At 47.9% G+C, this 27635-nt stretch overlaps 1 protein-coding gene across 1 annotated transcript; it reads right to left on the reverse strand.

Moving 5' to 3' along the window:
* Positions 1-248: 248 nt before the first annotated feature.
* Positions 249-27178, reverse strand: CDC34 (cell division cycle 34, ubiquitin conjugating enzyme). The gene is made up of 5 exons (XM_084825612.1): positions 26530-27178; positions 13533-13619; positions 12524-12621; positions 9586-9720; positions 249-6609 (listed from the first exon to the last, which is right to left on the reverse strand). Exons 1-5 carry the CDS (start codon positions 26704-26706, stop codon positions 6399-6401), a joined length of 708 nt encoding a protein of 235 aa, XP_084681738.1. The 5' UTR covers positions 26707-27178; the 3' UTR covers positions 249-6398.
* Positions 27179-27635: the final 457 nt, after the last annotated feature.

Here is a 27635-nt window from a genome sequence, read left to right on the forward strand (position 1 = left end):
CATATAAATATAGAAAATATAATTATATTTATAGGAAATTATATATATATATACATAAATACTCATACTCTGACAACCATAGTACGCATTTACTAATATATGTATTGTTAATAATGGTAATTATTTATTGTTAATTATTTTTATTAATAATTATTAATAAATAACTTATTAACAACAGTACGTTATTAATAATGTTAACATTTAATGTTATTATTAATACAATAATTATAATTATTAATACCACTATTATTAATCATTGTGCACTACCCAGAGAACTTCGGCTATGGGGCTGTACAGAAATATAATCACTGAAATTTATCATTATTATTATTGTTATTTGTCATTACTACTTCAAAGGGAAACTGCTGTGTCCCTGACGGTAACCCACTGCTCCAAGGGGAACGGAGGCTGGTCCCTTTGGAAAGGGTCACAGGCCTGCCCCTTCTTGCTTTGAGCCAAAGGCCAGGAAGCTGCAACGGTTCCTGTCCTTTGCGTCCTGCAAAATAAGGAGACAACCGGAGCTGGCAGTGCAGTGCTAGACACCAGCCTGTTCTGAGATAACTCAGCAAACTGTCCAGCAGGGGGCCAGGCCGTCTCGGTAGTGGGCCACCTTTGCTGGAGGTATTTAAGCCAAGGATGGAGGCCCACCTGCCAGGGATGCAATAGCTGCACCCTACATCGCGTTGAGCAGAGGTTAGACTAGATGACCTCTGACATACCCAAAGTTAAAACTCGATGACTATGGCCCAAAGGTGAGGATTCGAAACCAGGCCTCCCCAGTCCAAGCCCCATGCTCTAATCCAGCTTTCCTCAACCGGGTGCCCTGCAGATGTTTTGGACTACAGCCCCACTGTTCCTGACCGTTGGCCACGTTAGCTGTGGCTGATGGGAGTTAAGCTCCAAATACCTGGAGGTACCAAGTTGGGGAAGGGTATTCTAAGGCACTAGACAACCCACTGTCATTTTTCATAACTGCCGCGACTATGGCTGTCCTGATTTGACTGGGCCTCCTGCAACGTTATCTGCTTAGCTCAGTGGTGGGTGACCTGCAGTTGTGGACTACAACTCCCATCAGCCCTAGCCAGCAGAGGCAATGGTGAGGGAGCTGTAGGCCAAAACAGCTGGAGGGCCACACGTTGCCCACCCCTGGAATGGGCCCCGCTGGCTGGAAATGAGCAGAGTTGCAGTCCCTGACTTTCAGCCTAGCCTACTTTACAGGGTTGTTGTGAGGGTAAAATGGAGAGGAGGAGCATGTGAGAGCTGCCTTGGGTTCCTTGCAGGAGGGGAAAAGGTGGGATACAAATGTAATCATAAAAATAAAAAAGGCAGTCTTGAGTCAAAGCTTGGATTCTGTCCTCTGGAGACGATGCTGTTAAAGCGGTGCAGCTCAGTCATTTCAGACTTCTGGACTTGGGACGCAATCCTATGCATGGTTAGCCAGAAAAAGTCCTACAACTCCCAGCATGCCCCGGCCAGCAAGAAAGAAGCCCTACAATCCCAGCACTCTCTGGCTGGCAGGGAAGAAGCCCTACAATCCCAGCACTCCCTGGCCAGCAGGAAAGCAGCTCTACAACTCCCAGCACGCCCCGGCCAGCAGAAAAGAAGCCCTGCGACTCCCAGCATGCCCCAGCTAGCAGTGGTCTTTTTTTGGCTAAACATGCATAGGATTGCACCCTTAGTTTATATATGAAAGGTTTATTCTGGCTGCTTCCTTTAGAATCAAATTGCAACATTGCTTTTATACCAGATCATTTATTTATTATTATTTAGCTGCATGGATGGAAAAACGAGAACAATGTTGCTCTTACTTGATACATATTGAAGGATTAGCACCTGTAGCTAACCTGAATGATACGAACAAAATTAAATATTTGTTGTCAAGTACATCCAAGTTTGTTACACTTAACACAGCTAGATTTGCTGTAAAAGCCACCCAGCTCGGAACAGGCCAAGAGGATCAATGTTTTCTTAAGAAAAGTGCTCTCTGCAATCACATATTCTTGTAAGGCACTGAGCATTTATATATGGAATTTTAACCTGGTGATAGAATTCTTATTAATACCCTGTATTGTATTGATAAGGGTCTGATGGTCTCTTTGGCTATAACCTGTACTTGGTTGCCTAATAAATGAGGAATGTTACATATTGAAGAGAAGTTCTTCCAGGCTGTATCTCTCACCTTCAAAAATGAGCGCGTGTTCCCATTTCATCATCTGGGTTTGGTTTGACCTTTTTGCAATCTGCATGGATTTGGTCAATGTTTCCTTTCGGTTTTTTGTTCAATATATTCTAGTATTTCAGGGGGAACGTTCTGAATGCCACAGGATTTGCCTGCTTTGTTCAAAGGGGGCTTGCTGGGAGTTGTAGGACTTTTCTGTCAAAACATGCATAGGATTATGGCCTTAATAATCTCAAGGGGGACGGGGGAACTTTAGAAGGCCATGTGCTGTGAAACACACAACTATACATAAGAACTGTGCAGGATCGGACCAAGTGTCCATTTAGTCCAGCATTCTATTCACACAGCGGCCAACCAGCTGCCCGCAGGAAACCCACAAGCAGGACTGGAGTGCAACAGCACCCCCCCCGCCCATGTTCCCCAGCAACTGGGGTACACAGGCACACTGCTTCTGATAATGGAGGGAGCATAGCCATCAGGCCTTCTCCTCCACGAATCTGTCCAGTCCCCTTTTAAAGCTATCCAGGTTGGCGGCCATCACTGCATCCCATGGTATGGAGTTCCATAGTTCAACGCTGTGCAAATTCCTTCCTTTGATCTTCCCTGAATCTCCCACGCATCAGCTTCAAGGGATGACCCCACTTGGCTCTAGTATTATGGGAGAGGGAGGAAAATGTCTCCCTCTCCACTTTCTCTGCACCAGGCCTCATTTTGCACCCTTCTGTCAATTCTCCCTGTACTCGCCTTTTCTCCAAGCTAAACAATCCCAGCTGTTGTAACCTACAATTAACATTCCTGATATGTTAGAACAGCAATGGTTTGCCAACCCTAACAAGGGTAACTCTGAGCATGTGCAGTTTTGCGTTTTAATCTCACTTCAGTCATAGCACTGTACCTGCAGGAATAAAATGGGGTGTGCTTCAGATGCTGCTCTTCGGGGGGGGGGTCACTTGGGCCCCTCCTGGGCTGCAGGACTGTGGACTTTGGACCCAAAGTCTAGTTGTAGCTCTACCACAATCAACTGCTTCTGCTCAAGGCTGCCTTCCCACCCTTGCAAGAGCCAAAGTGCATGTGTGGATATCTGGTTCCGTGGGGGCTTAAATTTCAGAAAAGTCCCAGGGCTGTTTCAAACTAGTACTATGCTGAAAATATCTCCCATATATTTTCGATCGCTCTCATTCAATTTTCAGAGAAATTACTTTAAAAAAGGAATTCAATACTGAAGAATTTTCAGAGAAATTCTCATGGGTTGGGTTTGGGTTTCTTGGGCATATCTTACTTAGGAGGTGGCTGAGGAGTGAGTCCAAGCGTCCTGTTTTTCACTGTACAATCACCTCTCTGGCCACCTGCAGCCTCCTCAGCTTCTCACACTTCAATTAAAGCCCAGTTTAAGGCACCGTGCGCTAATTCCTCCCTTAGGGCTTTTTCAGGTCAGGACGTGCAGGCAGCCTGGGCAGCTGGTTGTGGTTAGGTATGCTCAAAAACACCACCAAAAGAAATTCAACATAAATTATAGACTGTCCTGAGAATGAGGCAGAACAACGGAAGCCCCTTTCATGGGGGATGAAAACTTTCTGGAAATTGGAGGGCAGATTCTTGCAAGGGACTAACTCTACCTCATCCCTGGACACCGCTCCCACCTGCACTGCATTGGAGGCAAACTGGGGGGCAACCTGCCAAGATAGTTGATGCTTTTGCATCATGAACGCCCCCCCAAAACTCCTTACCAAAAAAGAAGAAGCTGTGCTACAAGCCCTACCAATGGGGACCCCTGTGTGGGAGAAACCGTGGAGAATTTCTCCTTCCCCCAGACACGTTCTTCTCATATAACACTAGAACCCCATGGGGTTGATCCCATGAAGCTGAATGGTGGGAGGTTCAGCCCAGATGAAAGGACTCCTTCACACAACGCAGAAACTGTGGCATTCACTGCTACGAGACGTGGTGCCAGGCGCAAAGCTGGATGGCTTTAAAAGGGGATTAGGTGCATTCATGGAGGCTGTCAATGGCTACTGGGCATGAGGGCTCTGGTATCAGAGGCCTCTTGATACCCATTGCTGAAGAACACATAGGGGAGGCTGCCCTTGTCCTACTTGTGGGCTTCCCATTGGGGCAGCTGGTTGGCCACCATGGGAACAGAATGCTGGCCTAGATGGACCAGGTGTGGACCAGAGCCCCTGGGGCACTGCAGTGGTGGGGAGAGATACAAACACCGGAATATTTTAAAGTTCTTCCTGCCAGTAACTAAGCCTTAGGAGAGGCATTTCAGCCTTTCAGAATGGGGCCAAAAGCGGCACGAGAGCCAGGAAACCCACACAACGATTGAGCTGGGCAGGGCTCGGCCCCCGAGAGAGGTCTTGGGTTTGATCCCGCAGTCATCTTCTCATCGTGGGAACCCCTTGTGCCTGCTTCTCAGTTCATTGTTCTAAATCTCCACTTTTAAATGGAGATTTAGAACGATCTTTTCAACCTGAATTGGCAACGCCTCGAGCTGTCAGATCTTCTGCCCTGATTTATTTCACAGAATCGTAGGGCTGGAAGGGGCCTATAAGACCATCGAGTCCAACCCCCATATCTAGGGGTTTCGTTGGTAACAGCCAGTTTATAGCAGTTTTGTACCATAGTCTTTCTGATGTGGGCTTCCCCAACCTAGCACCCTCTACACGTGTTAGACTGCAACTCCCATCATTCCTGGCTGGGAAATGATGGGAGTTGTGGTCGCTAGCTTGGGCAAGGCTGCTCTCGCTCAACTGGTTTTTCTTATGCCAGACACCGCCATCCGTACAGTGTGTCCTTTCAAAGACCTTTTATTAAATAGTTTCAAAAACCAGGAAAACAAACAAAAAAAGGAACAGAACAAAACCACAAAGCAAAAAAAGAAAAGGAAAAAAAATCTCACCCACTGCTGACTTAAAAGCACCATCCCCTTTCCTACCAATTCCACAAAACCATCATTTTCTGCCCATGGACCCCCGCGTCTTTCTAACAGCCCCCCCTCCGTCTCCTCCCAAGGACTGAACACACTGCCAAGGTACAAAGAAATCCCACCCCAAAGGGCGAGGGGGGGGGCAGGCAGGAAAGGAAAGGTCAGAGAACAGCAAGTGCTTGGAACGGATCTGCAAATTTGGCTCCGATGCCAAACCAAGGGGGACCCCCACCCCAAACTCCCAGGGTCATGCGGTTTTGTGGAGAGAGCGGTCTAGTTGAAAGCACCACTGGCAGGTCTGCGAATCTATCATCCTCATCCCTCGCTTTAGCAGCTCTCACAGAGAGTTCTCCCAAAGGAAGGGGGCCCACCTCTCTTAAAAACAGCCACCACGACTGCCCAGTGCTGTGTCTGGTTCCTCCAAACCCGTCAGTGTCTGCCCTAGTCTTTTTAACGCAAGCAGGACGACGGGGGTGCTGCTAGGAACTGAAGAGTCTGGGCTCCCATGACACAAACCTGCATAAAATCTGCATATGCTATTTATGCAAATCTAGAAAGAATTAGCAGGAATGATTTAAATTTCACAGGAGGCAAAGCCAGCCAAGTAACGTCTCACCCGAATCACCCCAAATTCAGTTCTACAATTAATTTGTCCCCTGATCCAGATCATCCCAAACTGGGGAATTTTTGTCCCTCAGCTGTTTTGCCACGCAGGGGAAGACGGAGGGGGGTTGCAGCATGTCAGAAGGGGGGAGTTAATCCTTCCCTCCCCCTTGAAACCTGCCCCCTGCATGGCAATTAAGCAGAAGAAGAAAACTTGTACTGGCACCAAAAGGCGCTCAGGGCTCTGTGAAATAGATCTGGAGCCCTGGAAAAGAGATTCAGGGTTCACAGGCCTAGCAACAGTCCTGAGGGCGGCCCACCAGATTGCAAGCATCGAGACAAGATGGATTTGGAGGAACTACCCCCCCTGATTAAAATGAAAAAAAGTGAAAACACGCAGCATTCGAAGCCAAATTGTACAAGTGCTACCCACCCCCAGCCCTCAAAAAACACCCTACCGCCCACCCACCACGACAAGCAGAAGCCGAGTCTCCTTCTTGAGGTAGAGTTTTTTTCGTTTCATTTTTGTCTCGGGGCCAAAAAAGGGTTCCAAAGTCTCAGCCGGTTGCATCCTGGGTTCAAGTAAAAGAGTCAGATAGTTTATTGCTACTATCAGGAGCAGCGGGCAGCAGCAGAGGAGGGAGAAGAGCGAAGGGGGGAGAGAAAAAGAGGGGGGAGAGGGGTTCCTCGTCAAGACTCCTCATTGCCAGAGTCGTCCGCGTCCCCGTAGCAGCTCTCGTCCTCGTCGTCCATCTCATCATCTTCGTAATACTCGTCGTAGAAGAGGTCGGAGCCCTCGTCCGGCGCAGGGGTCTTCGTCTTGACGCAGTACTCCGCCAGTGTCATGGGGACTTTGATGCCGTCCCGCTCAGCGTCCACCTTGGTGCCCAGGACTTGCTTCCTGGGAGGGAGGGAGGGGAGGATGCATTTGTGAACAGACAAGGGGAATTTGACATGTGGGCAGGAGAGGGGAAAACCGTGGCTCCAGCAGCCATTACAGCCCTCCGCAAAGCGTCTTTCCTGCCGCATTTTAAATCTCTGCATTACCAATAGGTTTTATTCTGTTGGATATTTATACCGTTGTTTCAAGTTTTTATATTTTAGATTGTTTTTAGGCTGTATGTCGTGGTTTTAACTTTTGCGAACTGCCCAGAGAGCTTTGGCTATGTGCGATACAGAAATGAAATACATTTTTTTAAAATGGCACTTGCTGAAATAAAGGTTGGGGAGCCCCGATGATCTCTGTTGCATCTCATCCCCCCGGACTAGCGGGCTTTTTGTCCACATGCACTTCCCCTCCTGCGGGGGTTTTTCTGAAATCTCATGCGCTCCTCTCCCCTGTCCATGCAACCCTTTTTACAAATAGGGCTGCCCTTACAAGACAGGTCCTTTAAGACACACAGAGACATACCTTTGAGAGGCTGTGGCAACTGGTTCATAAGTACCCCCCCCCCCCGATCTTCTCAGGTCCATAAGGAGGACCCATAGCCCAGTGGCTCTTTATTCAGAACCATGAGGACTGGAAGCTTGCTTTCTATGGGGAGGGTCCATAGCTCAGTAGTAAAGTAGTAGCCCCTGCTTTACATGCAGAAGGTCCCAGGTTCGATCCCCGCAGCATCTCCAGGGAGGGCTGGAAAAATTCCTGCCTGAATCCTGGGAGAGCCACTGCTGCCAGCCAGCATCGACAATGCTGGGCTAGATGGACCAAGAGTCCAATTCGGTATAAGATAGGTTCCTATGCTGCTATTTGAAGCAGCCCTGTATTCAGAACCATATGGTCTAGAATCTTGCTTTCTTAGGGGAAGGGCTGTAGGTCAGTGGCTGTCATTTATATTCCTATTTAAATCATCCCCTTATTCAAAACCATGAGGACTAGAACCTCACTTTGCCTTTAGGGAAAAGACCATAACTCAGTAGCGGAGCCCCTACTTTGCATGCAGAAGGTCCAAGATTTGATCCCTGGCAGCATCTTCAGGTAGGGCTGGAAAGAATCCTGCCTGAAACCCTGGAGAGGCACTGCTACCAGTCAGTGTTGACAATACTGGGCTAGATGGACCAAGGGTCTGACTCTGTATAAGGCAGCTTCCGATGTTCCTATTCAAATCAGCCCTTGATTCAAAACCATGAGGACTAGAATGTTACTTGGCCTTTAGGGAAAAGACTGTAGCTCAGTGGTATGCTTTATGCACAGAAGGTCCCAGGTTCAGTCCTTTTCTTCAGAACCATAAGGACTGGAAGCTTACTTTATTTTTAGGGACGGGACTGTAGTGCAGTAGCCCCTGCTTTGCATGTAGAAGGTCCCCAGTTCGATCCCCGATAGCATCTCCAGGTAGGGCTAGAAAAAACTCCTGCCTGAAGTCCTGAAGAGCTGCGGCTACCAGTCAGTGTTGACAATAGTGGGCTGGACGGATCACGGGGCTGACTCAATATACGGAAGCTTCTGACGTTCCTACGGTGTGACCAAGAAGCAGAACGCTCCTCTCACCATCACTGTATATACCAGTGGCCATGCTGGCGGAGAAAGATGGGTATTGTAGTCCAACACATCGGCAGGGGGGGCAGATTGGAGAAGGCCAGCTTAACGAATGGTTACAAAGAACCTGGCTGCTGAAAGTCAGTAAATCATACCTGACTTGAGGTGGCGCTGGAGTTCCACCCGCCACAGCTCCAGATCAAAGTCGTCCCAGTTCCACCAGAGGCAAGGCAGTTACTGGCAGAAGAAAACTGCCTGCCCAAAAAGTAGGGATGGGTGGATTCCCTACCTTCCAGTCTGTGGGGGAATCCACCCAGGAGGGAGGCGATCTGTCCCCCCGCCCGGAATCCTCCGGATCGGCTCGTCGGGAGGATTCTGTGGAGCCGCACACCGGCTCTGTATCGCTGGCGATATGGTAATGGCAGCTGCTATTACCGTATTGCTGGGAGGAATACAGCCGCAAATGGCGTAGTGGACGCTACTTGCAGCGTAAAGCACTGTTTTTACCTAAATGGAGCCGTAAACAGCTGCAATTAGGTTAAACTGAGGGCTTTACTGTATTGGCGTCCAATACACCATTTGTGGCTGTATTCCTCCCAGCGATACGGTAAGTGAGCCGTTCTGCCACAGATTCTGGAGGCTGGATTCCAAAGAATCCAGCCTCATTTGGGTCTGCGGCGGAATTCTCTGCCATCCCTACCAAAAGATCAGCGATTGAGGCCAGGACTCTGGGCTGTTTCGCTACCTGTCCCAACCGTCAGTGCCTCCAGATGCTGCTGGATTACACCGAAGGCTGGGAAAGCGCACCTGCGATAATGGGATGGGGGCGCTCCTTCTAAAACTGGCCCCAGGCGGTGCCGTCTCAGCTGCTTCAGGATCGGCACTCCCGAGGATGAGTTCGCTGTCGGTATATACCAGCTTTCCCCAACCTGAGGCCTTCAGAGGTGTCAGACTATGTGAAGGGAGGCCTGATGAGGCCTCTTGAGTAGCTTGGTTCAAGCAACCGGCCAAGGTGCCTGATGGGATTGAATGTGCCTGTGTTTGACCATGAGAAGGTGAATTGTAACTTGCTCATTATAAGCAGGATTTTCCTACCACCAAAGTAGCTCATCCCTGCAGATAGGCATGTGGCTGTGCTGATAAGACCGTCGCTGAGCTAAATTAGCTCTTGACATGCGTGGCGTGCCACCTTTGTTCTCCGATAGTCTGCATAAATGCATCTTTTTTTGACGTTACTGGGAGAGGCTCCATTTTGGCTGCCTCTCCCACAGCCATGCCTGTGCTTTAAGGAATTCCTGACTGTTCAACCTAACCTGCCTTGGCTCTTTCCTCAGCAACTACAACTCCCGGCATTCCCCACAGCCCAGGATTGGGGAGAACCTTCGCCCTGACCGCTGCACCCACCTGATGAGATCCGTGTATTCCTGATCGTGCCCTTTGCTTTCCTTCCACTTCCTGTACATCACGGAAGCATCCACGTTCGCCGGGGAGAAGGTGTTTGGTTCATTGAGCAGTGAGATCACGCTCAGGAGGATCGTCCTGATTTGGTAAGAAAAAGAGCAGAAGGGGCATGAGGACAGGGGCACGAAACCTTCCCTCGGCCGCATGCGTTGGGTGGCTTCCATGCAGTTTTTCCCCTCGTTCCAAAACGTTGAAATGCCTCTCTTAGGATTTACCGGCAGCAAGGGCTTTAAGTGATAACAGGATTAATAAGCCCCAAACCTGTGAACAGACCCAGCTTTGCATGGGTTGGAATAGCCCTTTGTTTGATACAGTGAAGCCTTCAAGCAAAGTTATGCACCTGTCAGAGTTAGAAACACTGTGCCCGTGCCATCTGAGTGACACCAGGCTGGCTGGCACCCCTGGACACGGACCCTGCCATGGGGCACCCCTACAGCTCCAAGGGAGGGGTCTGCCCACTCCATTCCCCTGAGGGGGGGCTGTCCCGCAGCAGGGGTGAGGGATGAGGCAGGTGTCTGACTCTTTTCCTCAGCCACATAATGTTCCCTGGCATCAAACTGCATGGACTGCAAAGCGATGTGCTGGCTCGAGAAGCCTGCCACCTCATGGCTGAAGATGTTACTGCAGGCTTTGACCACACAAAGACATTTAAATAGATTAAAATGAATTCATTTGGTTTAAAAAGAAAATAACCCCTGAGGTGCACAGCAATAGGGCCCGCATATAGCATGCATGCCATGTTTTAGGCATCTAGGGTTCGTGGTCTTGGCGCGGACGGACGGACAGACAAGCATCCTCTATTATTACAGATCGTTCTGAAGTGATGTGTTAGATGCTTTGGGAAGGGCTGCTGTAGCCCAAAGATGGGGTGGAAATCTTTACATTCGGACACATACAACAGTGTTGTGTTCATCTGGCGAGCCACAACATGGCTGCATTTGACCATCATATACTGACCTTAATTTAATTACATCTTGGAGTCAGTGACTGAGACGGATCCACGGCTGGCAGAGCCTCTGCAGCCATTCGCACAACAAAAGGGGTAAGTGTCAAGCTAGTTGTGCATAAGTCATATCCAGGGGAAAGAGCTTTGCTTCATTTTCTCTCTCCTCCTGCTGTTATGGCTTCTATGCTCGATGCATTCCCAGCCCCACAAATATTCTGCTTTTTGTTGGATAATAGGAACAACTCCACAGGCTTCCAGACACTAGGGGGCGATAGAGAACGTCCTGTAGCTCTATCAGTTCCTATTTCCTGCTCCCTCCCCTTTCTCTGCCTTCTCCCTCCTTCTTCTTACCTCTGGAACAAGTGCCATGCAGCCTATCCCTGAAGGAAGGAAGCAACCGTATCTCATGCCTTCGCTCACTTACACTTGTGCACCCAGCTTTAGGGGGTGCTCGTAGTTAAACAGTGTTAGATCACCTTCTCTGACGATGTGTATAAAAGCACTAATAAAGGAAGCTGATTTGATTAAAAGAGTGCTTATCAATGGGATTTTCTCAAACTGGGGAGAGGTAACAAGCAGGTACCACAGGGCTCAGTCCTGGGCCCAGTGCTCTTCAACATTTTTATTAATGACTTGGAGGAGGAAGTGCAGGGAATGCTGATCAAATTTGCAGAGGACACAAAACTGGGCAGGATAGCTAATACATTGGAAGACAGAAACAAAATTCAAAGTGATCTGGATAGACTGGAGCACTGGGCAGAGAACAACAGAATGACATTTAATAGGGATCAATGCCAAGTTCTGCACCTAGGAAAAAGAAACCAAAGGCACAGTTACAAGATGGGGGATACGTGGCTCAACAACACTACAAGCGAGAAGGATCTTGAAATTGTTGTAGATCACAAGCTGAATACGAGCCAACAATGTGATGTGGCTGCAAAAAAGGCAAATGCTCTTTTGGGCTGCATTAATAGAAGCATAGCTTCCAAATCCCGGGAAGTACTAGTTCCCCTCTACTCAGCACTGGTTCAGCCTCATCTGGAGTACTGTGTCCAGTTCTGGGCACCACATTTTAAGATGGATGCAGACAAGCTGGAGAGGGTTCAGAGGAGGGCAAGGAAGATGATCAGGGGAGTGGAAACAAAGCCCTATGAAGAGAGACTGAAAGAACTGGGTATGTTTAGCCTTAAGAAGAGAAGACTGAGGGGAGATATGATAGCACTCTTCAAGTTGAAAGGTTGTCACAGAGAGGAAGGCCAGGATCTCTCCTCGATCATCCCAGAATGCAGGACATGGAATAATGGGCTCAAGCTACAGGAAGTCAGATTCTGGCTGAACTTCAGGAAAAACTTCCTGACTGTTACAGCAATATGACAGTGGAACCAATTCCCTAGGTGGTGGGCTCTCCCACACTGGAGGCCTTCAAGACGAGGCTGGACAGCCACCTGTCAGGGATGCTCTGACATGGATTCCTGCATTGAGCAGGGGGTTGGACTCGATGGCCTTGTAGGCCCCTTCCAACCCTACTATTCTATGATTCTGTGATCTTCTTCTAAACTGGCTCTAGCTTGCGTTTATCACCGCCAATACCAAATGCTGTGTTGCCACGTTTTCTCTGTATAAAGCAACTCTGCTGTGAGTCACACCAGACATTCCAACACTTTTCTCGGTTATGGTGGCATTTCTTATTGGAACAGAAGTATGTTTATTTTGTTTTTTAAAAAACATTTAACAACTTGAAAAGGGTGTTCTTGTTGTTTTTTAGAACACATATGCAACAACCTCCTTTTTGCAGCCTGGTGGGCTGGGCGGAAGAGGAAAGGGGAAAGAACTTGAAAATAAGGGTGTTGGGTTTTTTTTAAACACACACACACACGTCATCCTTTTTGCAACCTGGTGGGCTGGGTGGAGGAGGGAAGGGGAAAGAGGTCTCACCTCACGTTCTGGGTAGGATTCCACCTCTCTGAAGGCAGCTCTCCGCTTTGTGGGTCGTCTATTGGAGGATGTAAAATGGAGATGCAAACATCGCCAGTCTGAAAAATGAGTTACTTATTTTTTAAAAAAGGATCTATCCACAAAACATGAGAGCACCCATGCTGGATCAGACCAAGGGCCTCTCTAGCCCAGCATTCGATTTACCTTCTGCTACCCCTGCCGTGTACGAAGGTCAGGGGCCCTTTTTCAGTGCCTGCTATTACGATCCGTTAGTTTGGTGTGCACAAGAGAGACGGGGCCTTCTTGGTGGTGACCCTATGGAACTCCCTTCCTCTTGACGTGCACCTAGACCAGACTTCCCCAAACTATGACCTCCAGATGAACAGAGAAAGCTGCCTTATACCAAGTCAGAATCTTGGTCGATCTAGCCCAGTATTGTCAACACTGAATAGCAGCAGCAGCTCTACAGGGTTTCAGATGGGGTTTTTCCCAGCCCTACCCAGACATACTGCCAGGGATTGAACTTGGGACTTTCTGCATGCAAAGCAGGGGCTCAACCACCGAGCTACGGTCATTTTCCTAAAGGCAATGTAAGACTCTAGTCCTCATGGTTCTGAATAAACGATTGATTTAAATGTAGGAAGCTGCTTTCTATTGAGTCAGACCCTTGATCCATCCAGCCCAGTATTGTCGACACTGAATAGGGGCAGCGGCTCTCCAGAGTTTTCCCAGCCCTACCTGGAGATACTGCTGGGGATTGAACTTGGGACTTTCTGCATATGAAGCAGGCATTCTCCCACTGAGCTACAGCCCCTGCCCTGGCTGGGGGTCATGGGAGTTGTAGTCCAAACACTTCTGGAAGGCACCGGGTTGGAGAAGGCTGAGGCATGTGTTCCGGGACGGTGCTTCAGACATAAAAGGGGGAGGGCGGGTCGAGTCTTCGCCCTCCCTTCCAGGATGGGCTGGCAGAGGGACGCCTGCCCTGTCAAGCCCTGGCGTGATGACGTACCTCGTATATGTTCGGATGCCACATTTTGGTCAGGAATCGGAAGGCAGGCGGCGAATACGGATAGTCAATGGGGAACCTGAGACGAGCCTACGGAGAAAGAGGGAGAGGAGGAAAAGCGTCAAGAACGGAGGAGGAGACCAGGCAAGCAACCCTCTTCTGTTCTGGTCACCACACTTCAAAAAAGATATTGCAGAGTCGGAAAAGGCACAGAAAAGGGAAACCCAAATGATCCGGCCACTCCCCGATGAGGAAAGGTCACAACGTCTGGGACTGTTTGATTCAGAGAAAAAGCAGGTCACGAGAGGCAAGATAGAGGTGGACAAAATCATGCCTGGAGTGGAGGACATGGGCTAGAAGGCATTTTTCTGCTGCTGATAATAACAAGAACACAATAGGGTTATCCTGTGAAGTGGGATGATGGACAGTCTGTCACCTCAGTCCTCTGAGGACTCTCTGCTGCCTAACGATTGGCACCCATGCTCAGGAGGACCTTTTCCTTCGCCGCCCCTCCACTGTGGAATGACCTGCTGGTTGAAATGCACCTGCTGACCTTTTTGAAGGTTTTTAAGCAGGAATTAAAGACTCTCTTATGCTGGCAGGGCTTCCCTTTTGAGAACTCTCATTCCTCTTTGTTGACTCTTGTATACTGTTTTAAGCGGTGTTGTTTTATTACTGTTATCTACCGGTTTTATTTATTTATTTATTATTTACTGTTTTTATGCTGGGGTTTTTTTTTGGATTTTGGGTTCAACTGTTTTTAACTTTGTACATTGCCGACAGTATTCGTATATAGGTGGGCTATAAACTGCATAAAGAAATAACAATTAAAAGAATAAGATTCAGGACAGACAAAAGGAAGGACTTCTTCACACAGCACAGAGTTACTCGCTACCATGAGATGTAGTGATGGCCACCAGTTTGGGTGGCTTTCGAAGGGAATGAGCTCAATTCATGGAGGATAAGGCGATTGACGGCCTGATCGTTTTATATCAGCTCATGTAATGGAGGCAGTGTGCCTGTGTACACCAGGGAATATGAGCAGGAGGGGGCCAATGGCCATGTTGGGGGGGAATTTTGGAAGTGAATTTATTCCTTATTTACAGCATATATCTGACTTACAAAAATTACTAGATCAGATGAATAAAGTAAGTAATGAGTATGGCCTTAAAATAAATATCAAGAAAACAAAATATATGGTGATCAGCAAAAAACCGTTTACTGCATTTAATATTATGATAAATAGTATGCCAATTAAGCGAGTCACAAAATGCAAATACCTAGGAACTTGGAGGAAAAGGCTATCAGTGGCTACTAGTCCTCATGGATCTGTACTACCTCCAGTACCAGAGGCAGTGAGCCTGTGTGCACCAGTTGCTGGGGAACATGGGGGGGAGGGTGCTGTTGCACTCATCCCTGCTTGTGGGTTCTTGGTCGACAGCTGGTTGGCCACTGTGTGAACAGAACGCTGGACTAGATGGACCCTCAGTCTGATCCAGCACGGCTCTTCTTATGAACTTGGCTCAATGAAAGAAATCAACAAATACAAGAGATGAACGCAAGGGAGGGGATGGCAAGAACAGCGTTTGTTAAAATGAAACACTTACTATGTAATCAGGACCTAAACCTTGCAGTAAGGATTCGGATGGTAAGATGCTCCACGTTCTCAATATTATTTTACAGAGTGAGGGTTTGGACACTTAATAAGAACAATCTGAGGAAAATAGAATCCTTAGAAATGTGGATATACTGGCGCATGCTGAAAATACCGTGGACTGATCGAGTAACACAAGAGAATGTACTATACAGAGTAAACAAACAAACAGAATTGGTAAAGACCATCAGAAGAAGGAATTGGCTCCACAACACTACAAGCGAGAAGGATCTTGGAATTGTGGTAGATCACAAGCTGAATATGAGGCAACAATGTGATGTGGCTGCAAAAAAGGCAAATGCTCTTTCGGGCTGCATTAATAGAAGCATAGCTTCCAAATCTCATGAAGTACCAGTTCCCCTCTACTCAGCACTGGTTAGGCCTCATCTGGAGTACTGTGTCCAGTTCTGGGCACAGAACTGGACTGAGGAGAGATCTGACAGCATTCTTCAAGGACTTCAATGGCTGTCACAGACAGGAAGGCCAGGATCTCTTCTCAATCATCATCCCAGAGTGCAGGACACGGAATCATGGGCTGAAGTTACAGGAAGCCGATGTCGGCTGAACATGAGGAAAAACGTCCTCACTTTTAGAGCAATACGACAATGGAACTGATCACCTAGGGAGGTGGTGGGCTCTCCCCCACTCGAGGCATTCAAGATGAGGCTGGGCAGCCACCTGTCAGGGGTGCTCTGACTTGGATTCCTGCATTAAGCAGGGGGCTGGGCTGGATGGTCTTACAGGCCCCTTCCACCCCTACTATTCTGTGATTCTATAGGGACACTTTGCCTTGGATTCCTGCACTGAGCAGGGAGTTGGACTAGATGGTCTCATAGGCCTCTTCCAACCCTACTCTTCTATGATTGGTCATTTATCCGAGGCGAAAAATACGCCCTGCTCCAACTCATTATACAAAGGAAAAAGGAAGGAAAAAGATAAATAGGAAGAAGACGAACATCATGGTTAAGGAATCTGAGGAAATGGGTCAGCTGCACTTCTATGCAACTGTTCCGAGCAGTGGCATCAAAAACAAAAATAGCTGCAATGATTGCTAACCTCCGATAAGAGATGGCACCTTAAGAAGAACATTTTTACCCCCAAAGACCCCCCAAACGGCTTACAAAGATGAGTAAGATACACTTCCCCGCCCTCAAGCTTACAATCTCAGAGAGACAACACAAAAGGAAAAAGGAACTGGGAAGGAGGAGGGGAGAAAAGAGGAAAACTCAGGCACCCATCCTTCGTTCCAAAGCTCTTACAGGTGCTCTTTCTGGCAGGAAAGGCGGAGCAAGTGTCCTGCGGCTGTGCCTTCTCTGGTCGAGGCATGGGGCTGGGGTGGTGATGCTATTCCTGGGAGGGAATGGGGCAGCCCCATGGTGATCAAGGATGAATTCCAGTCAAACACATCTGGAGGGCATCTGGTCATTGACCACTGGCCTAGTTTTCCCTAAAGCTATTGAGGACAGTAGCTATCACAGCATACCGTGGTGGTGGATTCCTTGGGTTAATTATATATAGGCACTGCGTGACAACAGACTTTTTATCCTGGAGCTGCTGTCCAGGAGACGATGACCCAGTTGTTCTCAATTTAAAGGGTGGATCACCTTCCCCCCAGTTAATCACCCCACACCTCTTATGATCTCTGTGCACCTGGCAGCTGAGTAATTCTCCTGCCATCTGAGCTGGCCACAAAGGCAGAGGTCACCTGGGGTCCTCCAAATATCTTGGACTACAACTGCCATCATCCCTGACCATCGGCCATGTTGGCAGGGATGGATTGCAGCTGTAGTCCACAGGAACTGGAGGGTCGCCTGCCCCTCAGCTAGAGTTCTTTAGCACTGCTCAAACGTCCAGCTACATCTTCCCAGTTGCCTAAGGATATCCAAATGGAAACGATGAAGAGTCTTGTGACTCCTTAAAGGCTGACACTTATTCTGGCCAGAGCTTTCATGGATGCGGTCCGTATCATCTGATACGATCACTGGCTATAGCCACTGATGCAGCCTCTGATTGACGCTCATTTCTAGCCTCCCGTAGCCCCAAGATCTAATGCTTTCTTAAAAAACATAGTTCAGTTGGTTTGATAGTGAACACGCAGTGAGTCACACAAAGCAAACGTCAACACCAACACACCCTGCCTGACTTCCTCCCAAACCATCCCAGTATTTTAAGTTTCGATCACCACCCAGGTTTAACTCAGCTCCTATGGAGCACAACCTTGCCCAGGCTTGTCAACAGCAACTCACCTAGTCGCCTAAGGTGAACAAGATTCAGCTCCAGGCGACCAAGCTTTGGTTAATGAGAAGACAACGTTGGTTCTCTCATCTCCCCTTTTAGGCAGTTAAAGAGCTGTAAATGAGTAACATAGTTATGTATGGGCCAACTGATATAAAAAAATAAGATCTTGCAGATAATTGCTAGACAGACATTATTAAGGGTTGCAAGCTCTACATGGGAGACCTAACTATTAAAACTTCAATTTGGTTTCAGAACCTAGGAGCAGCCCTGCTGGATCACAGTAAAGGTCTAACTGGGTTATTCCTCCCCTTTTTCCATCTTGAATCCCCTTCCCAATCTATTTTGCTTAGGAAAAGGGAAAGAACTCCTCTCTACCTACTTTCTCTGCAACAGGTATAGTATTATAAACCTCTATGACATTCCACCCATTCCATTAGCCACATTGATATCTGAACTAAAAAGCCGCCAAACAATGTAGAGACAATGTCCAGCCCCCTGGTTCTTTTGGTCACCCTTTTCCGCACCTTCCCCAAATCTAGGATAGCCTTTTTGAGATGGGTAAATGGAATGGTACAGAGCATTTCGAACTGGCAAAATCATTTTTACGTGGACTTTATTTGAAGGCTGAACCAGAACCTATTATTTATCTATTTCCAGCATTTTTACAGATAATAATAATTTTCCAAAGTGGCTCACATCAATGACAGACAGAAACAGAGAGAGAGGCTGGCTTCACACAACACGACATCCCATACTCAAGGTTTCATGTGGGATGTCGTTGAGCCATGGTTTGTCACTGAAGCATGGGTTGTTATGTTGTGCAAACCCAGCTGTGCTAACGAACCATGGGTTGTTAACCACAACCAATCCACAAAGAAAACCCATGGTTTGTTGTTGGGTTGTGAACTCTGGGTTGTTCGTAGTAAAACAGCCCATGGTTTGTTAGTGTGGCTAGGTTCACGCAATACAACCACACATGGTTTGACAACAGCCCTCACTCAGTCTTGTGTATGGGGTGTTGTGCGAACCCAGCCAGAATGAAAGGCTTGCAAAACTAAAATGACAACTTGCACAAGGGAAGCGGTGTGGAGGGGAAAGGAAGACGCATTTTTCAAGGCCTGAACAAGGTGGTGAGTTAGGAGTGGACATTTAAATGCACTTCGGGCCAGGCTGATCTTCTCTTGCTGGAGTTACTGAGGATCATAGAAATCATAGAACCATAGGGTTGGAAGGGGCCTACAAGATTATCAAGTCCAACCCCTGCTCAATGCAGAAAGCATGATTCCCAGGTGGTCTCCCATCCAAGTTCTAACCAGGGCTGATGTGAGCTGTAGTCCAACACATCTCAAGAGGGCACCAGGTGGGGGAAGGCTGATTTAGAATCATAAAGACTAAAAACTTACTTTATTTTTCAGGGAAAGACCAGTGGTAACTCACAAGCTTCCCACGCAGAAGGTAACAAGCTAAATTCTCAGCACCTCCAGGAAGGGCTGGGAAAGAGCCCTGTTTGAAGCCCTCTTAGTATGGACCAGGGCTAGGCAACCTGGTGCCCCCCAGGTGTGATTGGCTACAAGTGGCACAGACGATCCCAGTGGAGGCTGGGGGCTCCGATGTCGGTGGGGCTGTGCATCCATTCTGAGTTTCACTCAGAACCAGCCAGAGCTCTAAAGGAGCCATTCAAAGCATCCCCCTATTTTGGGGATGGGGCTCAGCACCTCAGTTAGCCTCTGCAGAGTTCTGGCTGGTTCTGACTGAAACCTAGAATGGATTCACAGCACCACTGAAATCGGAGCCCCTGCTGGACTATTCTGAGCTAGGTGACCAAACGCATAAAAGCAGCTTCTTCCATTTCTTCCCACATTCAGTCACATCTGCACCGTGCTGGTTTCAGGGGGTCCAGGCCTGCGCTCGTATAAAAGCAAGCTTTTATAAAAGCAGGGAGGGGGTGGTGGAGGAAGGAAACCGGCTAAGCAAGCTCATAAGGCTCGAAGAGAGGGAGAGAAACCCAACGTTTCCAGAACGCTTCGCAACCGTCGAGAGAAACCCCCTGCAGAACAATGAAAAAAGCCACATGCACAGAAGCCAAACAAAAGGGGAGGGTGAGCAGAATACGACCCTTTGTTGTTGGAGAGGCGCCAAGAAATACGCACACACACAATTTTTGGATGGAGGCTGTATTATTTGCATCCTTCTCCATCCAAGAGGGAACATCCCCCCTTTTTAATTGCTCAACATACCGGAGGAAATGAAAACAGCACCACAAACACCAGAGGAGCCCTGCTGGATCAGACCAAAGGTCCATCTAGCCCAACCAACATTCTGCTTTGCATGGTGGCCAACCGGCTAACTTTGAGAAGCCCAAAAGCAAGGCAGGAGGGCAACGTCCCTCTCCTGTGGTTGCTGGCCATCAGCTGGTATCCCAGTACATCCTGCCTGCACAACTGGGGTAGCGCATACAGCCATTATTAGGAGCCACGTGTAAATGTGTCCTTTATGACTCCGTCTAATCCTCCCTTTTACAGATATCTACGCTGGTGGCCATGACAAGAATGACAGCTGTTCTCCAAGGATTACAGAAAAGGGTTTTTCGCAACCCTACCTGGAGATGCTGCTGGAGATTGAACCCGGGACCTTCTGGGTGCAAAGCAGGTGCTCTATTATTTATTTATTTACAACATTTATTTATTTACAACATTTGTATACTGCTCCACCTCTAAAACAGATACTGGAGCAGTGAACATAAAAGGTAAAAGAAGTTAAAAAATCACAAGAATTCAAACACCATGTTAAAATTGCTCTTTTAAAAGCAGAATACCAATAAAAACCGTGGCTGGTCAGTTTAGGAAGGCTTCCTGGAAAACAGCTGTTTTCAGGAAATGCTGGAAGCAGCACAGTGTTGGTGCCTGCCTGACCCCCGGGGGCAGGGCGTTCCAAAGAAAGGGGGACACCACACGGAAGTCTTTTCTCCAGGTGGTCTCCAAACGGGCCATAGGTCCATGAGGAACCACCAGGGGCATGCCCTCTGATGACCTCAGTCACCGGGTAGGTTGATAAGGGAGAAGGGGCTCTCTCAGGTATCCTGGTCCCAAGTTGCTCTACCACCGAGCATCAGGTGCCCGCTGGAGGAATCCTTCTCTGAGCAGAAGGTGAAGCTCCCAAGGTGCCACCCATGTCAGGAGATCTAGATGACTGCCAGGGCCTCCCTGCAGGAAGAGGGGAGTTCCGCCTCTGGGCCATCACCTAGCCCCCAACAGCATAATCACCAGAAGGGCTCCTCTGGCAAGGCATGCTCGATTACAAAGGAGGACTCCTTCGGAGCAAGGCCCTCCTCTTGAGCAGGACTTTTGCCAAAGGGTCCTGTAATGCACTGCAGCTGAGCCCTGGGTGAGGCTTAGGAGGCCCTGGCTATATACGCCTTCAGGGTTAGCCTAGCCAGTAGTGGAACAACATAGTTCTACTAGCTCCAGTGCCTTGTATCTTGTTCCCTGACCTTGCCTTGTGACTGAACCTCTGTGCTACTGATGCTTGGATTCCTGCTTGACTCGGCTTCTGGACTGTGTATTGTATCTGACTGCTTAACTGTGCGTTAACCTTTGCCTGTATCTCAACCACTCCTGCCTTAGCCTGATCCCATACCGGACTGAAACCTTTGTGCCTGACCATTTGCTCGCTTTCTTGCCTTGCCGTTTGGATTGCCCCACAATTTGCCCTAAGCCCAGGTCTGACTCAACCATAGCAGGACACCAAACTACAGCCATTCCCATAGACTAGATGTAGGGAATGTGTAGGTATCTCCTATCAGCCCTAGCCAAGCAAATCCAAAGGTGAGGAGGGGATGATGGGAGCAGTAGTCCCAACATCATCAGGAGGGGGCACATGATCCCCATCCCCTGAGGATCGAAGATGTCAACTCTGGGTGACCCCAGCTAACAAGCCAATCCACATGCCATGGGTGGGCAACATGTGGCCTGTCCTCCAGATGTTTTGGCCTACAACTCACCATTGGCTATGCTGGCCAGATCTGATACGAGAGGTAGGCCAAAACATCTGGAGGGCCACATGTTGGTCGCCTCTGCTACATGTGCAGGGGTGGGCAAACAGGAGATCTCCAGATGATTGGGACTTCAACTCCCAGAAGCCCCTGCCAAATTAGCCAATGGTCAGGAATGCTGGGAATGAAGTCCAAAACATCTGGAGATTTCCCTTGTGCTCACCCCTGTGCTAAAGGGTCAAGGAAATCCTCCCAAACAAAACAAAGAATGCAACCTTCTCCAACCAGGTGCCCTCCAGCTGTGCTGGACTCAAACACCCATCATTCTCAGCCAGTATGCTGGCTGGGAATGATGAGAATTGGAGTCCAACACATTAAAAAAAGACTAAGGGGGTGAGCTGGAGAAGTCCTTAATTCCTTTCAGCAGCAAGCTCACAGCACTCTCACAGCCTCATACTGGGATAATATTACTGCTTTACCTTACAGGGCTGTTTTAAAACACACACTGAGAACATGTATATAACACACTCAGAACACAAAATATGTATGTCCACGCTAAAGATGGTTACTTGCACAAACCCACTAAGAGAAGCCATTATGGCATGTTCTTGCTCATTGCTGGTAGCATCTGGTGGGTGACGTTTTACGAGGTGACCTGCCCGATGGAAAAAAAAGCCACCGGATGAGCCATGAGCAACTCCAAGCTGACTCAGGACCGTTTCTGGCTCCACCTAGTCCTGTCAGGAAGAGAGAGAAAGGGATTGGGCAGGAAGCCAGGAGTTGCAAAACAGGCTCATCAACATGACTGCCTCTGCCAAAATCTGCCCAGAGGAAACAGCCCGTTTGTTTACTTCCCTCAGAGCCATATGACCTACTAACCATTTACCCAGAAAAACAAGCCTCCACCTCACGTCCAGCTCCAGCTCCTTCCCACCAGCTCAGGAGTGAAACGAAGGCCTGGTTCACACATAACAGTAAGATCTAGCATGTGCTCCCCTGTCCAGCATGGCCACAAAGAGGAAAACAGAAGGTTCCCTTTTCATTTTAGACTAACCACTGCTTAGCATTACATCCAAGCCCTGAACTGTGGTTAAATCTTAACTATGGGAAGTTGAAACAAGCTGGCTTCTTAAACTTAAGCCTTCTCCATGGTGGCTGGGGGATTGTGGGAGTGGCAGTCCAACACATCTGGAAGACACTCAGTTGGGGAAGGCTGAACTATGGTTTGAAATTGGCTTGTTTCCTCTAACCGTAGTTAAGACTGGCCCAAGTTTGTCCAGGTTTGCACGTCACAACGCACTGAGGCTTGTCTCAAAACAGAGGCTTCCAAATTTTGCCTTGCGGCAGTGCTGGAAGAGTGAGTGTGTAAGCACGAGTTTTGCTAAGGCTCGTCCAAATAACACCAAACCACGGTTTAGTGGTGTGTGCAAACGTAGCCAAGGATTGTGGAGGGGGCTTGATGCACCATGCCCTAAGACAGAAATATTTGCTTTTTCTGAGCACCCAGACTATAGAAGAGTACAGCATGATTGGACAGCTTGTATCTACTCCATCTCAAGCGTAGTTTGGGTTTATTCCCTCATTTCCAGTCTATGTCTTCTACTACTGCTGCTGGTGGTGGGGGTGTATCTTTGCTTCTTCTATAACAGCCTAGGTTGGAGTACAGACGGGTTGGAGTACAACTCCAAGCATTCCAAGGCAGCCTGGCCCATGGTCAGGCATGATTGGAGATGTAGTCCAACATAATCCGGGGACTCAAGGTTGGCTAAAGGCTCCTCTAAAACCAAAACAGGTTTCTCCACCGTTACCCCCTTACATACAGCCTTGCTCTCTTCACTCAGCTGACCCCAGCCCTGAAAGCATGCTGGGAAATGTTATTCGCTGATACAGGCTTGGTCAGTTGTACCACATCGGTAGACTAGAACACCCTTCCCCAACCTGATCTGTTGCACTGCAACTGCCCTATGTTGCACTGGACATTGGCTCTACTGGCTGGGGGTGAAGGAACTTGTACACCAAGCCAATGGGGGGGGGGGCGCCAAGTTGGGAGAGGCTGGGCTAAAAGAACTAACCCTCTTCCAGTTATTAGGAATTACCCTAACCTCGAAACAATTCTTAACTACTCACTTGGGGCAAAGGGCGATTTTTAAACCCGCTTTAATTCTGCCCCTCGTTCAAGGTAAGGGGAAGCTCTCATTCTGTTTCCTACTGTTCTTGTCTGCCAGTAATTACTTTCCACCACTCTAAAGGAAGAGGGGCATTATTTGTGTGGGACAACATAAAGGAATTCCCTATGTGGAACACCACCAAATAATTACTCCCGTCAAACATTACTTTGTGGTGATGGAAAGGGGAGACTTAGGCTATACACACTTACCTGGGAGTGAGCCCTAATGCGCTCTGAGAAAAATTACTTCTGAGAAAACACATACAGGACTGCGCTGTCATTCCAATTTCCACGGTTAGTGAGAAGAACAGTTCCAACAAACCTGGTGCTCTTCCAGTGTTTTGGACTGCAATTCCCAAGGCACCACCACCTATGGCCAAGGATTGTGGGAGTTGTAGTCCAAAACATCTGGAGGGCACCAAGTTGCCAACCCCTTGAAGAAACAGGGGAGAGCGAATTAAGCGCTTCTTTTTACTTGGAGGAGAAATGGGGAGATTACACAAAGCCTTAATGTTTACCGGAAATAGTTTCTACTAGTAAAATTTTTAATGGTGGAAAAGAAAAAAGTTTTGGTGGAAAAGAAAATGTTTACCCAAATTCTTATTTGCAGGAATTGTTCCTATTCTCAAGGCAAATGATTCTTTCAGGGTAACTTGAAATGGTTGGAAAATGGGAAAGAATCTCACGATTGCTTTCACAGGAAGTGGAATAGGATGGGGGTGTTAAAAACACACACATCCTGCTGAATTCCCTGTATGACTGGGAACTGCTGTCACTGAGAAGACCAATTTCAATTATTTAGTCTACTTGAAAGGACTGTGGGAAAAGATAAATAGCTATGTCTTATCTGGTAATCAGAGGTGCGGGTTTGAGCGAATAAAAGCGCTTGCTGATATTCTTAATATTACCATGAAACACAATTCCAACCGTTTAAGATTTTTCTGAAGGAAGCAGGAAAAAAGAATGATGTAAACGCTTGTAACGCTGAACGAGACAAACAAGAACATCACATGGTGTACATGGTGTAATTGGGAAGTGCCATTATTGTGATGAATTATTCCCCTTGTTTAGGTCACGCCGGCAGGAGGGAAAACAAGGGATTCCTTAGCATGTTTACTCAGAAGCTACTTGGTACTTGCATAAGATTTATTATTAGAATCTAGATTACTCAGAACAGGGACTAAGCCATTGAGTTCAAAAGACAGCAGCCTTAAGCACTGGTGTTTTTTTTTTACTTATACTTACTTATACACTGATACACTTCTTATACACTGATACACTTATACACATGCAATCGATACATGTCTACTCAGAAGTAAGTCCCACTGTTTTGAAGGGAGCTTATTCCCAGCCCTAAAGATTGCAGCCTTAAATAGTCCTATGTTTAACATTTGGACACCGATTTCCCATTTCACTCCTAGTTACATTGTTCTGGCTATTTTGCACTTTTAATCTTGATATCGGTCTAAACTGATTTTTATCATTACTTTTTGTACTCCACATTGAGAAAATTTGCAATTTAAAAGGCAGCCCATACCTCTATAATGTAAATGAATAAGTTTACTGTTTACACTTCTATTTATATATTTCAGTAGGGCAGCAACATTGGTTCGCAACTCACTCCCTACTCCAATTATGGGGCTGGAAGAAGAGGATTTCTTTTTTCTTGTCCCTATTACTGGGGGCACAGTTTAAGGTATTCTCTTACGGCTGGATGTATGTATGGGAGAAGGATAGTTCCGTTTTTCTTTTCCTTATTACTGGGGGGAAGATTAAGGCTGCAATCCTATACATTTTTAGACAGAAAAAAAGTCCTACACCTCCCAGCATCCGCCGGCCAACATTTTTTTTCTCTCGTCTCCCTCTTTTGTGTTTCTCTTATTATTGGGGAAGAGGGGATAATAATGTCTTTTTTCCTTGTCTTTATTACAAGGGAGAAGAATTAGTTATTCTCTTATGATTATGAAGGGAGGAGGAAAAACAATACTTCCTCTTTTCTCTTGTCTTTATCACTGGTGGTGTGTGTGTGGGGGAGATATTAAGTTATTCTCTTATAATTGGGGGGAGAGAATAACTTTTTTCTTGTCTTCATTACTAGTGGCATGTGTGTGGGGGCAGATGAAGTTATGCTCTTATGATGGGGAGGGGAGAATAAGAATTCCCTTTTTTCCTTATCTTTATTATGGGGGGGGGGAGAATGAGTTATTCTCTTAGGATTATGATGGGGAGGAGAAGAATGTTTCCTTTTTTCTCTTGTCTTTCTAGCTAGTGGTGTGTGTAAGGGGGGGAGACTGTTACTATCTTATAATGGGGGGATTCCTTTTGTCCTTGTCTTTATTGCTAGTGGCGTGGGGGGGCAGATTAAGTTATGCTCTTATGATGGGGGGAGAATAAGAATTCCCCTTTTTCCTTATCTTTATTACGGGGGGGGGGAGAATGAGTTATTCTCTTAGGATTATGATGGGGAGGAGCAGAATGTTTCCTTTTTTCTCTTGTCTTTCTAGCTAGTGGTGTGTGTAAGGGGGGGAGACTGTTACTATCTTATAATGGGGGGATTCCTTTTGTCCTTGTCTTTATTGCTAGTGGCGTGGGGGGGCAGATTAAGTTATGCTCTTATGATGGGGGGAGAATAATAATTCCCCTTTTTCCTTATCTTTATTACGGGGGGGGGGGAGAATGAGTTATTCTCTTAGGATTATGATGGGGAGGAGCAGAATGTTTCCTTTTTTCTCTTGTCTTTCTAGCTAGTGGTGTGTGTAAGGGGGGGAGACTGTCACTATCTTATAATGGGGGGATTCCTTTTGTCCTTGTCTTTATTGCTAGTGGCGTGGGGGGGCAGATTAAGTTATGCTCTTATGACTGAGGGGGGATAATTCCTGCCCCCTGTCCTCTTCCTAGGCAGCCCTTGCCCCCCCGGAAAGGCCTCCCTCTCCCGGCGCCCCAGCCTCACCTTGAAGTAGCCGCCCTCGTAGTGGGTGTTGGGGGGCCCGAAGATGGCCACCTCCCAGTTGTAGAGGTCCCCCTCGTCCACCAGGCTGACGCGGAAGCCCTCCACCGGCTCCTCCTGCAGCCCCTTCAGCTCCAGCAGCAGAGCCTTCTGCGAGCTGGGCACGGCCGGCCGGGCCATGTCGCCCGAGGCGTCGGGGGGAGAAGGGGTAGGCCGGAGTGAAGCCGGGGGCTCGCGTGGACGCAGCGGCCGGGGAAGGAGGCGCGGAGGCGGCCGAGAGGACGGAGCCGAGGACGCGAAGGAGAGCCGCCGAAGGGAGACAGCGGTGACAACGGAGCGCGCGCGGAGCGACCTGGGAGGCGTAGTTCCTCGGAGGGGAGGGCGGCGGCGGCGCCTCTAGCCTCGCCCCCCTCCCGGGCGCCGCCGCCAATGGCAGGCTGGGGGAGGGGCGGGGCCGAGCGGCGGCGGCCGCGACTACAGCTCCCGGCGACCCTTGCGGCTTCGGCAGGAAGAAAGCGGAAATAAACACACAGATTAGACGGACGATGCCTCGCAGGCGTCGCCAACGTGGCGCCCTCCAGAGGGGCGGGAACTACAACTCCCAGCGGGGGGGGGGGTGATAGGAGTCGTAGTCCAACCCATCTGGAAAGGCTGTAATGCCTTTCACATGCATATGCGTGCATACGTAGATGTGTGCATGCGTTATGTGTGTATATTTGTATATATATCATAAATACATATATTTTTGTGAACGGCCCAGAGAGCTTTGGGTATTGGGCGGTCTAGAAATGAAATGAAATATTTATTTTTTAAAAAAATTATGAGTTCTAGGTGATTACAGCTGTTTTCTCGATCCCTGTGCTGTTTCTTCTGTTGCATTCTACTGTATTTCTTTTAAATGTTTGTATTGTATTTTATATCTTCAACTGTGTTTAAATGTGCCCATGGAACATTAGTTATTGGGCAGATTAGAAATGCAATGAATTAAAATATAAATGTTATTACATTTATACCCCGCCTTTTCTCCTCTTGCAAGGAACCCTAGGTGGCTTAACACGGTCCTCCTCCTTCCAATTTTAACCTCACAACAACCCTGAGAGGTTGGTGCG

The sequence above is a fragment of the Heloderma suspectum genome, chromosome Z (genome assembly GCF_057233095.1).
Source record: "Heloderma suspectum isolate Gila_16-S chromosome Z, 16-S_ref, whole genome shotgun sequence".
Lineage (NCBI taxonomy): Eukaryota > Metazoa > Chordata > Lepidosauria > Squamata > Helodermatidae > Heloderma > Heloderma suspectum.

What these genes read in the sequence shown, in the direction of transcription:
- CDC34 (XM_084825612.1), bottom strand. Translation starts at nt 26,706, where the DNA reads ATGGCCCGGCCGGCCGTGCCCAGCTCGCAGAAGGCTCTGCTGCTGGAG. An exon ending in ACGAGGGCGGCTACTTCAAG is followed by an intron (nt 13,620 to 26,529) that starts GTGAGGCTGGGG and finishes CTTTCTCCGTAG; the next exon opens with GCTCGTCTCAGGTTCCCCAT. An exon ending in AATCCTACCCAGAACGTGAG is followed by an intron (nt 9,721 to 12,523) that starts GTGAGACCTCTT and finishes TTACCAAATCAG; the next exon opens with GACGATCCTCCTGAGCGTGA.